Source organism: Ochotona princeps, chromosome 6 (genome assembly GCF_030435755.1).
Source record: "Ochotona princeps isolate mOchPri1 chromosome 6, mOchPri1.hap1, whole genome shotgun sequence".
Lineage (NCBI taxonomy): Eukaryota > Metazoa > Chordata > Mammalia > Lagomorpha > Ochotonidae > Ochotona > Ochotona princeps.
This window is the reverse complement of record NC_080837.1, coordinates 37,068,035-37,081,462: the sequence shown is the minus strand read 5'-3', so window position 1 is coordinate 37,081,462 and position 13,428 is coordinate 37,068,035. Positions and strand designations below refer to the sequence as shown.

The window sequence follows — 13,428 nt, the reverse complement described above, 5'->3', positions numbered from 1 at the left end:
TCCAAGGCCGTGGGACCCTGACCCCGTGTGGGAAACCTGGAAGAAACTCCTGTTCCCTGGCTTCGAATGGGCTCAACTCTGGCTGTTGTGGCCACTTGAGTAAACCAGCAGATGAAAGACCTTTCTGTCTGTTTTTCCTTCCCTTGGTACACATGACTTTCCAAGAAAAAAAAAAGTTTCACAGAGCAAGATAACTAGCAGAAAATCTATGCGCAGATTGTCATTAGTAAAAATGTTAACTCATTGGTTAATTGTGTAAGAGTATATTTTCATTAATTTTCCAAGTTCCACTTAATATCATATTAATTTTTTAAAGATTTATTTATTTTTAGGCCGGTGGCATGGCCTACAGGCTGAAGTCCTTGCCCTGAATGCGCCGGGATCCCATATGGGTGCCGGTTCTAATCCCGGCTGCTCCACTTCCCATCTTGCTCCCTGCCTGTGGTCTGGGAAAGAAGTCGAGGACGGCCCAAAGCCTTGGGACACTGCAGCCGTGTGGGAAACCTGGAAGAGGCTCCGGGTTCCTGGCTTCAGATCGGCGCAGCACCGGCCCGTTGCGGCTCACTTGGGGAGTGAATCATCAGATGGAAGACCTTCCTCTCTGTCTTTCCTCCTCTCTGTATATCTGACTTTCCAATAAAGAATAAATAAATAAATCTTTAAAAAAAACGATTTATTTATTTTTATCGCAATGTCATATATACAGAGAGGACTTTGGGCCGTCCTCTGCTGCTTTCCCAGACTACAAGCAGGGAGCTGGATGGGAAGTGGAGCCAGGGCTTGAAAAGGTGCTGCAGGGGATGCTGGTCAATGCTGGTCCCCAAGTCATAGTTTTATAAGCCAGAGTCTTGATCTAGACATGTAGACCTATCCTAAACACTTCCTATCCTGGCCCAATTAAGAGAGTGAGAATCTCATGCTAAAACAGTTTATTGGTTATTTTACATACAGTCACACACAAATATGTGTGTTGAGTATTTATTCAACAGCAACAACAAGTTGCAAATATTCAACTGCAACAACCAAAGACTCTGCACAAGCTGCCTTCCCTTTGCTAAGGAAAGAACTCCAACCCCAGGCCCATACACCAGTCAGAGCTGACACAGCCTCCTAGACTAAGGCACAAAGCAGCCTGGGGTCCCCCTGCTGGTGAGAGAACAGACAACACCTTCTAAAAGTTAAACCAGAGAACTGAACATGGACAGGCTGCGGTTCCTGCCGCACCGCTACATGCTATCTGAGATATCAGACACGGAAACATTCCAAATCCAAGCATAAAGATCAGACCTTCACAAAGGAAAAGAGTTCTGGTACAGTTTGCTAGGTGTTGAGTTTTTCAAATTTATGGCACAATTTTTTTGATTTCCCCCTATCCTTTCAAATCAATCTAAAAGCAAAAAACAAAACAAACAAACAAAACCAAAAAAACCTTTTACATTACAAAGTTTTCTCTAATACTAAACCTATGGCTTTTGTTGTTTTTTTTTTCTTCTCCTTCCTCTGTAAGTCATCTTTATTGTAAATCCAAATTCTTAGAAATAATTCACTCTGGCCACTAGGAACATTTCCACCCAATGACATAATCAGAAGTCTTCCGTTATTTAACTTATTAATTGCCATCTTAATCCTAATATCAGGAAGGTGGGGGGTTAGCCAGAGGATACAATCTGACTTAAGCACACTCCAGTGTAAGCACGGGGGAGGCCTTGGAAGCCGGGATGTGAGCCACCCTGGTAGTTTGGAGAACAAACTGAATCTTCAGGATAGATGTGGGGATAGGTTGGTCCAGGAGTCGACCCTTTCCAAGGCCGGGCAGGGAGGGAAGGCGGGCAGCCCAGCCCTTGTGGTGGGATGGCTGCTGTGCTCTGGCGACCCTGGGCATCCCACTTGAGGCAGGACAGGCGATCCTGCCACAGCTTGCTTTGTGCACGCATGGCCATCCTGGATCTCCATCATCTGCAACAACTGTTCAATCTCCTCTTTCAGGGAAGTGGCCTGGACCTTGGGCAGGGACCTCCCACGTGGGTCTTGCTGAATTGCTCTCTGCTTCTCAGAGCCCATGGGCTCAGGGCAATGGAGCTGGGTGTGAGGAGCTTCCCAGCCTCCTTCCCTTTGAGGAGGCACATGCTGAGGTTTCGTTGTTTGTTTACTCATACTCTGAACTTTCAACAAATTTGTGTCTTGATGAGATTGACGAGATGTGAAACTTGGAGCTTTATTGGTTCTCGAGTTTTTACAGAAAACAAGGCCTTGGACCTTTTCCTCCCTGCCGGTTGTCTCTGCAGCAGGCTTCTTGGCCTGGAGAGGGCTCCGTACCAGGAGGCCCCGGGTGTTCACACTGTATTCCTTGGTAGCTTTTTCTTGGCGCTGCTTCTGAAAGTCCTTGAGCTGCAGCAGCTCCTCAGGCAACTCCATACACGTGGGCTAAGGACAGAAAACCAACACAGGTTTGCTACAACAGAAAATGGGAATGTGGGGTCAGAGTCACTTCCATTCTAACTTCTGGCACTCGGGGATGGAGGGAACGTTCACACGTGTGGCTCTAGCACCCCCAAGTGTCTGCATATAGAATGGCGCTATTTTTCTAGCAATTTAAATATTTTCAAGACAGTGAACATAATTGTGTTGAGCATACATGAGAATTTCAAAAAGCTTATGAAAAATGAAAAGATAAACACATAAATTTTATTTCTCAACACAAACTCCTTAAGTTTAAGACAGTTTAAAAAAAGAAGAGATTTATGGGGCCTGACTTGGTGGCTAAAAAATCCTCAGTTTTACAGTGCTGGCATCCCATATAGGCAGCAATCCATATCCTGGCTGCTCCACTTCTTCTTTAAAAGATTTATTTATTTTTATTGTAAAGTCAGATTTACACAGAGAAGGAGAGACAGAAAGATCTTCCATCCACTGATTCACTCCCCAAATGACCACAATGGCTGGAGCTAAGCTGATCTGAAGGCAAGATCTAGGGTCTCTCAGGTGGGTACAGGGTCTCAAGGCTTTGGGCCATCCTTTGCTGCGTTTCCAGGCCACAAGCAGACCTGGCTGGGAAGTGGAGTGGCTGGGACACTAACCAGTGCCTATAAGGCATCCAGGTGCTTCCAAGAGGAAGCTTAGTCAATTGAACCACTGCCCTGGGCACTGCTGTACTTCTGATCCAGACCCCTGCTTATGACATGGGAAAGCAGGGGAGGATGGCAAGAGCCCTTAGGCATGTACACATGTGGGAGACCCGGAAGAAGCCTGTGGCTCCTGGCTTTGGATCAGCTCAGCTCCGGCCATTGCAGCCATTTGGGGAGTGCGTCAGCAGATGGAAGATCTTTCTGTCTCTCTGTAAATCTGTCTTTCAAACAACAAATAAATCTTTTAAAAGACTTGAAAAGCAGAGTTTGAGACAGATATTTTTCCTTCTATGTTTCTTATCATCAAGATTTATTTATTCACTTTGAAAGTGAGAATTACAGCGAGGAGAGAGACAGATCTGGCATCTGCTGGTTCACTCTCCAGGTGGCTGCAATGGTCAGCTGGCCTGAAGTCAGGAGTCAGGAGCTGCATCTGGGTCTCCTACATGGGAAGCAGGGCCTTAAACACCTGAGCTACCTCTTGCAACTTTTCCCAGGCCATCAACAGGGAGTAGGTTTGGAAGTGGAGCAGCTTGGCATGAACTGGAGCCCACATAGGATGCTGGCATGGCAGGTGGCAACTTAATTCATTAGGCTACAATATTGGACCAGGGGTTTATAGTTTTCTTATATTATTGTAGCAGCAGAAAAAGAACTAGTATATTGTTAAATTTACTCATACTTAGATGGAAATATCTCCTAGAAATAAGAATACTGTGAGAAGGTACTCAAGGGAATGGGGATGGAGGAAGCTTAGATTGTAGCACCCACAGAGATTCCCTGCCAAATCAGCTGTGAAAGTTATAGAAGCTGGGCCTGGCACGGTAGCCTAGTGGCTAAAGTCCTAGCCACTAGGGCGCTGGTTCTAATCCCAGTGGTTCTGCTTCCCATCCAGCTCCCCGCTTGTCGCCTGGGAAAGCAGTTGAGGATGGCCCAAAGTCTTGGGACCCTGCACCTGTGTGGGAGACCTGGAAGAGACTCTGTTTTGGCACAGCTCTGGCCATTGTGGCCACTTGGGGAGTGAAACAATGGAGATCTTCCTCTCTGTCTCTCCTCCCCTCTGTATATCTGACTTTCCAATAATATATATATATATGTATATATATACACATATATATACATATATATATAAACATATACCTTTTTAAAAGAAAATTAGAGGCTGTGAAAAGTGGGCCCCACAATGGAGGTCCCAAAGGCACGCACATGTGCGCGTGCGCGCACACACACACACACACACACACACACACACACACTGAGCTCCACGTACCGCTGTGCTCCCAAGACGATCAGCTGAGCCTTCACGGTAGGTGTTGAGGTAACTGTCCACCAGGGTGGTGAGGTCAGACATCATCTCGTCCAGCAGCACCAGGCGAAGGGGTAGCAGGTAGGTGGCTTCCAGGGCCAAGATTTTCAGTAAAGAGGGTGAGAGAGGGCGGGTGAACCACACATCTGGATTTTCCTAGAGACACCACATTAATTTACTCTGAATAGTAAAGCAAAACTTTCAAGAAAACAACTGTACTAAGTATTGCTTAATTTAAGATACTTCATTTTCTTCTTTTATTACCTTTCATGGTATTTAAAAATAAATGCTTATTGGGCCCAGCGGCGTGGCCTAGCGGCTTAAAGTCCTCGCCTTGAATGCCCCGGGATCCCATATGGCCGCCGGTTCTAATCCCGGCAGCTCCACTTCCCATCCAGCTCCCTGCTTGTGGCCTGGGAAGGCAGTCGAGGACGGCCCAATGCATTGGGACCCTGCACCTGCGTGGGAGACCCAGAGGAGGTTCCCGGTTCCCGGCATCGGATTGGCGCGCACCGGCCCGTTGCGGCTCACTTGGGGAGTGAATCATCGGACGGAAGATCTTCCTCTCTGTCTCTTCTCCTCCTCTTTCTGTATATCTGACTTTGTAATAAAAAGAAATCTTTAAAAAAAATAAAAATAAATAAATAAATACTTATTTATTTGAGATGAAAAGAGACAGAAAGAGAGAGCTCCTCCATCTGCTGTCTTCACTTCTCATATGTCTGCGACAGCAGCCAGGGCTGGATTAAGCCAAAGCCAGGCACCAGAAGCTCCATCTGGGTTTCCTACATGGGCAGAGAGAACTAAGTACCTGACTCATCATTTGCTGCCTCCCAGAATGAGCACTGGCAGGATGATGGATGGGAAACAGATTAGTTTGGACTAGAACCAAGTACTCCAATACAGAATGCAGGCATCCCACATTGTGCTTGAACCCACTGCACTACACCACAATGCCTGCCTCTTACATTAGATCTTCTGGATCTCACACTAGGTTGTGGGCTTGTTTGTTTGTTTGTTTTTGAAGTTATCTATTTATTGAGAAGGCAGGCTGACATGGAGTGGAACCACAGAGACAGAGTGACTGAGCTTCTATCTGCTGAGTAAGTCTAAACCCACAACAGCCAAGCCTGGGCTGGGCCCAAGCCTGGAGCCCAAAACTCAATCCCTGTCTTCCATGTGGATGGCAGGGACTCAATTGATCCCATCTCCTAGGATGTTAGTAGAAAGCTGGAATTAGAAGGGGTGGGGGTTCTTGAATCCAGGCAGTCTTATACAGGATTTGGGGGTCCTCACAGCTGAGTCAAATGCCCACCCCTACTTTCACCTTACTGCTAGTCTTGCGAATAAATATACATACACATATGCATGTCTGCATACACAGTGTGTGCAAGACGGAGAAAGTAGTGATGAATAGGTAGTATAATTAGAACTTTCCACTTAGAGCTGGCGGCAGGAGACTTGAGTGTATCACCAAAGCTGCAGCCAATATTGTCATCATCTAAGTTTGCAAGCAAGGATATTAGGAGCTAAAGAAAATTCCCTTGCTTTAGGAGAAATAACTGGGATGATTTTGGTCCCACTGCTGCCGTAGCCCATGTTCCCACAAAAAAATTCTCCTTATCTTAACTTGAAGATATATTTCACAAACTTCAAAAAATATTTATTTACTTATTTAAATAATAAGGGACAGAGACCGGGAGAAAGAGAAATTCTATATTGGTTCTTGCCCCAAATGCCCAGAATAGCTTGGAGGTTGTCCAGACTGATTCAGGACCTGGAACTCCAGCTGGGTCTTCCACTTGCATGGCAGACACAAAAGCACTAGGGCCATCATCTGCTGCCTACAGAGTGCATGAGCGGGAAGCTGGATTGGAAGCAGAGAGTAGTCGGACTTGAACCAGTCACTTAGGTGTGGGGTGCAGGTGATCCACGTGGATGCTTAGCGCACTGAGCCACATACCTGGCCCCAGCTCACATTTTAATTGAGGATCTTTTTTAAATTTTTTATTTATATTTTGTTTTTTTTTGTATTTTTTAAAAGAGTTATTCGTTTTTTAAAAGATCTATTTTATTTTTATCGCAAAGTCAGATATACAGAGAGGAGGAGAAACAGAGAGGAAGATCTTCTGTCTGATGATTCACTCCCCAAGTAACCACTACGACCGGTGCTGCGCCGATCCGAAGCCAGGAGCCAAGAACTTCCTCCAGGTCTCCCACACGGGTGCAGGGTCCCAAAGCTTTGGGCCGTCCTCAACTGCTTTCCCAGGTCACAGGCAGGGAGCTGGATGGAAACTGGAGCAGCCAGGATTAGAACCAGCGCCCATATGTGATCCCGGGGCGTTCAAGGTGAGGACTTCAGCCATTAGGCCTCCACGCTGGGCCTTTAATTGAGGATCTTGACTTTTACTTGAGACCACAACAAACTGCTCCCCTCTTGCATAACTAAGGGGCTGGTGCTGGTTCTCTGCCATGGCAGTTTCATTTTTCTACACAGAAGGCTGGCAATGCTACTCTGAAAACACTTGGAGAAGTCAAGGTCAAATGAGGCATCCATTATCACTCACCTGAATCAATTTTTGTTTCTCTTCTAGAAAAGAGAGATGCTTAGGGACTACCTTAAGGTGTCTGACTAAACTCTCCTGAAGAGTACTGATGCAGTTTGGAAGAAAGCCACCTGTTTCCATGGAGAACTGAAGGACATCTGCTACCTGTGGTATTAAAAAAAAGCCAATCCAGTCAAGTACATGGTATATGTAGAAAGCTTTCACGAGGTAGAAGCATATTTATAGGAATGTCTTTAAATATAATTTTCTCCAAGCATTCATGTGACAGATAAAAAAATTAGCACATCTAAAATGGAAAAAGAGGGGCCAGGGTCGTTGCATAGTAGGTTGAGTTGCCACATGTGATGCTGGAGTCCTGTAAGGGTACTAATTTGAGTCCTGACTGTGCCACTTCTGATCCAGCTCATGCTCCTGGCAAAACAGTGGATCATGGCACACAAGTAATTGGGCCTGCCATCCATGTGGGAGACCTGGAGGAAGCTCCTGGCTCCTGGCTTTAGACTGGCCCAGCTCCAGCTGATGTGGCTATTTGGGGAGTGAGCCAATAGATGGAAGACCTCAATCTCTCTCTCTGTAAACTCTGCAGTTAAAATAAAAACAAAGAGGGCTCGGCAGCGTGGCCTAGTGGCTAAGGTACTCGCCTTGATCCCATATGGCCGCTGGTTCTTATCCCGGCAGCTCCACTTCCTCTCTATCTCTCCTCCTCTCGGTATATCTGACTTTGTAATAAAAAATAAAATAAATCTTTAAAAAAAAAAAACAAATAAACCTTGCTGAACCTCCTCAGAGACTCAGACGGAACAGTGGACAGCATATCCAGGTTCACAAGGAGGATATGGTAGTCCATCGGAACCTGCAGAGGACACCTGGCACCACAACAGAGGATGGAGGACAGAACAAATCAATCAACTACCCCAGCCATGTGTTGGCAGTGAAAATCTGGGCAAACGGAGACTCTAAGGTGGACTATGTCAGCCAATGGGTTCTGTAGTGATTTCATCGCTGATTGGAATGGCAAGATTGGCAGCAATTCAGAACTGTTGAACTATGAAACCACTTGAGCAGGACCCTTGGAGCATGCCCTACATCAGGGACTTGGGATGGGTGGGAGGCTGGGTGGGGCTTCTCCCTTTATCTCCCCACTTACCCCAGATACAGGAAAAAAAAATGTGGAAACAATAGCCTTACTTATTTTCCTGTAGCCCTTGACCCTTTGTGCCTTAATCAACTAAGTAAAGATTATAAAAATAAATAATTACAAAAATAATAAAATAAAAACAATTAAATCTTTCAAAAAACTAAAATAGGTCACCCAACTTTAAAAACAAAAAAAAAAAAAAGAAAAAACCTTAATCTAAGCCTAGAATAGTAACATCATCGAATTCCATCCAACATATATATGTATATATATTATATATGTATGTATGTGTGTGTGTATACATACATATATATATATAGTGTTTTTGAAAGGCAGAGTGACAGAGAGATAGAGAAAAAGTGTAACCACTCTCCAATTCACTCCCCAATAGCTGCAATACCCAGGCTTCCGCCAGAGCCCAGAATTCCACCATCTGGGTCTCCTACATGAGTAGCAGGGACTGAAGTAATTGGGCTTTCAACTTGCCTTCCAAGTGCATGAGCAGGGAGCTGCATCACAAGAGAAGAGCCGAGACTCAAATGCACACTCTAGTACAGGAAGCTAGCATCACAGGGGCCAGTTATGCCGATGTGCCACAATGCCAGCACTAGGCACCCTACTTTAATGTATCTTTGTCTGCTTTCTGTTTTGCTTCTTTTGTGTCTTATGATTCTTACCCTCTTTAAAAAGATTTTTATTTGGAAAGCAGAGTTACAGAGAGGAGAGAAAAAGAGAGATAGATAGATATTTTCTATTCACAGATAGAAACAGTGGAGCAACAGTGGAGCTAGACCTATCTGAAGCCAGGAGCCAGGAGCTTCTTCCGGATCTCCCACATGGGTGCAGGGTCTCAAGGATTGGGGACATCCTTTGCTGCTTTTTCAAGTCATAAGCAGGGAGCTGAATCAGAACTAGAGCAGCTGGGACTTGAACTGGTGCCCATATAGGATGCTAAAGCCACAGGTGGAAGCTTAGCCTACAGTGGCACTGTCTCAGATCCTACCAGTTTTTTGTTTTTGTTTTTTAAGATTTACTTACTTCTTTTAGAAAGGCAGATACACATCCAAGGATAAACAGAGAGAAAAAGATCCTCCATCCACCAGTTCATCCCCCAAGTGGCTACAATGACCAAACTGATCTGAAGCCAGGAGCCAAGAGGTTTCCCTGGTTCCCCCATATGGGTACAGGATCCCAAGGCGTTAGGCCACCCTCCACCAACTTTCCAGACCATAAACAGGGAGCAGGAAGGGAAGCTGAATGCCAGAGCTTTAGTGGTAGAGGCAGACCTATGCTTGCTCATGGTTTACCAAGCCTCCCAGGTCAGACTTCTGAATGATTTCCCAATGGCTCAAGCTTTTGAATGCTATGGAGTATGGAGGTTGTTTCTCATTTACAAGTCTTGGAGCAATGTGAGGAAAGTGCAGGCCTAAAGAAAAGCAAATAACTTTTCTGCAGTGTTTCTAGAGTTCACCAAACATTCCCACAGGCTGTACTAATATCTCACAAGAGAAGGGGGCAGAGATGAAGTAGCAGCACCAGCAAGGGGCTTAAACACTTAGCAGATAAGGTCTGTTTCCTGCAGGAACTATGCACACTGTTTCACTTCAATGTTTCCCTTAAATACCTGCGTATCAAAGACATTATTCAGCATAATTCCATACTGATGAGAGAGGCAATCAGAGAGCCAACGACAATCATGGATAACCTGAACAAGCAGAAGATGCAGACAATTATTAGAATTGGGTTGCTCATCTTACTGATAAGCAATCAGTGTACACACTTGCCTTACTTTTATTTATTTACTTCTTTTTTATTATTATCATTTTATGATACAGTTCCATAGGCCCTGGGATTTCCCTTCTCCCTCCCTAAGTTCCCTCCCCCACCCCACCGAGTTCCCCCATATTATTTCTATAGTATAGTTCTTCATAAACAGTCATATGTCCATCATTGCAGGCATGGACAACGGCAGAGAAACCAGCATCCTACTATTAAGATATAGTTGGGCCCGGCGGCGTGGCCTAGCAGATAAAGTCCTCGCCTTGAACGCCCCGGGATCCCATATGGCCGCCGGTTCTAATCCCGGCAGCTCTGCTTCCCATCCAGCTCCCTGCTTGTGGCCTGGGAAAGCAGTTGAGGACGGCCCAGTGGGACACTGCACCCGCATGGGAGACCCAGAAGAGGTTCCTGGTTCCCGGCTTCGCATCGGCGCGCACCGGCCCGTTGCGGCTCACTTGGGGAGTGAATCATCGGACGGAAGATCTTCCTCTCTGTCTCTCCTCCTCTCTGTATATCTGACTTTGTAATAAAATAAATAAATCTTTAAAAAAAAAAGATATAGTTAACATTTTCATTGGAAGCCCATCTTTGATCTGGAAGTAGAGATGCATACACACTTGCCTTTAAAATTCTCTTGTCTTCTAATATCATCTGAAGCCCATTGTTGAAAGCTCGACGTCCCAAAAGGAAAATGTCAAATAAGTAAACTCGGCTATTTGAGGCCACCTACAACACAGCATTCAGACGTACATATAATACATTAATGAAGAACCAAGGAAGGTAACATGAAGACCAGGAATAAAATACAGGTGACAAAATGTTCACCATTATGGAAGTCATAGGCATTCAACAAGTTTTGGGGAAATGAAGTTTAAATTACTTTTTTATTTTTTATTTTTTTTTCTGTTGCAGACAGAAAGTTTATTTGTGAAGGGACTAAGGGAGAGGGAAGGGGAAAGCACCTCTGGAAAGGAAGCCGGGAGGTGGGGTGCCTCTCATAGGAGGAGGGAGAGACATCCTAAATTACTTTTTTAAAGATTTATTTATTTATTTCAAGTCAGAATTACAGAGAGAGAGAGAGAGAGAGAGAGAGAGAGAGAGAGAATTCTTCCATCTGGAAAGAAAGAAGAAATCCTGGTAAATGGAAGGCAATAGAGCTAGGGAAGACAACCTCCAGCTCAAGTCTTTGAGGTGGCAACAAAGGCTATCTTTGTGAAACTAACAGAAGACAGAAGTCCTTTCTTTTTTAAATATATTTTAAAAGATTTATTTATTTTTATTGGAGAGGCAGATTAGATTTACAGAGAGAAGAAGAAACAAAGATCTTTCACCTGTTGGTTCACTTCTCAAATGGCCGCAACAGCCGGAGCTGAGCTGATCTGAAGCCAGGAGTCAGGAACTTCTCCCGGTTCTCCCACACGAGCGCAGGGTCCCAAGGCTTTGGCCCATCTTCCATTGCTTTTCCAGGCCATAAGCACGGAGCTGTATGCGTAGTGGAGCAGCTAGAACACAAACTGGCACCCACCTGGGATCCCAGCACTTACAAGATGAGGATTTAGCCAACTGAGCCATCGTGCTAGAACCCAATATTTCATTTTCTTTTTAATACTGTTTACATAATTGAGATGGATGCACACCCATGTGGGCCTATAATTAGGATGGGGAGATCAGGTATGGAGGAAGGTAGGGACACAAATATTTGTTTTTTACTCCTGTGTCCTTAGGGCAGACATGGGAGGGGGTCACTCCTTGCTGTCAAGCTACTTCATTACCCTGGTTTTGGGACAGTCATTTAACGGGTCATTAGAGACCCCAATGTGGAGAAGGGTGTTCTGAAGGCATTTTTACTTGAGTGATTTTGATAGTTCTGACAGACGTTGTTGGTTTTGTTTTATTACTGTTGAGAAAAAAAATCTTTCCAAGGTCTACTGGTTGACAAAGTGCACCTTAGTGCATTCACAGACCCGAAAACAACATTCTGGTTCTCATGAGTGCCAGCAGGTGCTGGAGCACTGCCCAGTCAGGTTTGCCCTCAGACCCAGCTCATATGAAAGCTGATGGGTGCTACATCCTTGCCCAGCCTGGTCTACCCACAGCCCTAGCTTTCACAACCACCAGAGGGAGCTAGAGCTCAGCAGAGGAATCCTCAGTGTTCCCCTACCAGGCTCATTCCCAGTTTTGCAGATACTGGCAGGTGCTCACACCCAGTCGGGCATGTTCTTCCCACAGTGTCAGCTTTTACTGGTGGGTGTTGCAGTTTAGCCCAGCCAGGCGCAGCCCACACCCTATCCTGGCTCTGTACATGCCAGTGAGTGCTGCAGCCTGGCCCAGCCCAGCCTGGCCCCAGGCCTGGCCCACACAAATGCTGAAGAGTACTACAGCCTTGCCTGGCTTGGCATGTCCCCAGCCCTGGCTCCTGTGCTCTCCAATGGCAGCTGTGGCCTAGCAAGGAAATTCCCCAAGTTCTCCTGCCAGGCTTGCTGTCAGCCCTGGATTTCATGCATGTTGGTGGATGCAGTGGTCCTGCTTGACATGGTCTACCCTCAGTCCTGGCCTTCGCATATGCCAATGGGTGCTGTGGCCTGGCCCTACTGAGTCTCCTGCTAGCCCCAGCTCCCATGGGTGTCAGGTGGGTTTGTGTCAGGTGAGTTCTATGATCCAGCCTGGCCTGGCCAGTCATCACCCCAGTTTTGGCCAGTAGGGTACTTCACTAAGTTCCCCTACTAGGCCCGCTCCCGTCTCTTCCAGCCCTGAATCTCATGTGTATTGGTAGGTGCCGCGGCCCTGCCTGGCATGGTCAGTGGGTGCCAGAGCCTGACATAGCCCAGCTCCCTTCCCAGCCCTGGCTGCCGTGACTGTCAGGTGAGTTCCATAGTCCAACCTGGCTCAGTCCATCACCACCCACACTCTCTGAGTAAACCGACAGGTTCTGCAGTCCCATAGAGACAAGACCACCAGAATTTGCCCCCAGATCAGGTTCTCTCTCATTCTGGTGGGTGCTGTGCCAAACCTGTCACAGTCAACTCCCTAATCTGACACTCGTGGGTGGGTATTGCATCCTAGTCCCAACAGGCACATGCCCTAGCCCTAGCTTCTGTGTGCACCAGGGGGCCAAGGGCTATGGTATTTAGCCCAGTCCAGTTCTCCCATGTGGGTGGGTGCCATGTCCTGACTCTGACATGCCCTCTGATTCCCCCCTTAACCTGCTCCATCTCAGTTTCCTCGCCCACCTGCGAGTGCAGCGGCCCAGTCCTTGGAAGACTCCAGAAGTCATGCCTCCCCTGTCAAACATGCTTTCAGCTGCTCTCACTACAATATGTTCCCACACCTCTCCCCTGACAGGAGGCTGCAGGGACATGTCTCAGCCTGGCATTTCCTGCCTTTCTCACATATCTTAAGAAATAATAATAATAAGCAATTATGCTGGCATAATACTGGTATAGTTACATAGTTAACATAAATTTGGCATTTACATAAATGCCCCAGCTACTGGCTGCTTTTTTCCCAGCAGTG

The 13,428-nt window shown here is 46.2% G+C and overlaps 1 protein-coding gene across 1 annotated transcript in view; it reads right to left on the bottom strand.

Moving 5' to 3' along the window:
* Positions 1-1,491: 1,491 nt before the first annotated feature.
* EXD1 (exonuclease 3'-5' domain containing 1) overlaps positions 1,492-13,428 on the bottom strand; it is a 29,010-nt gene continuing 17,073 nt past the window's right edge. The window contains exons 8-12 of the mRNA XM_058666059.1: positions 10,537-10,641; positions 9,761-9,841; positions 6,999-7,142; positions 4,396-4,587; positions 1,492-2,424 (exon numbers count right to left, since the gene is read on the bottom strand). Coding sequence (XP_058522042.1) covers positions 1,759-2,424; positions 4,396-4,587; positions 6,999-7,142; positions 9,761-9,841; positions 10,537-10,641 — 1,188 coding nt within the window. The 3' untranslated portion in view covers positions 1,492-1,758. The remainder of the gene's footprint in view (positions 2,425-4,395; positions 4,588-6,998; positions 7,143-9,760; positions 9,842-10,536; positions 10,642-13,428) is intronic.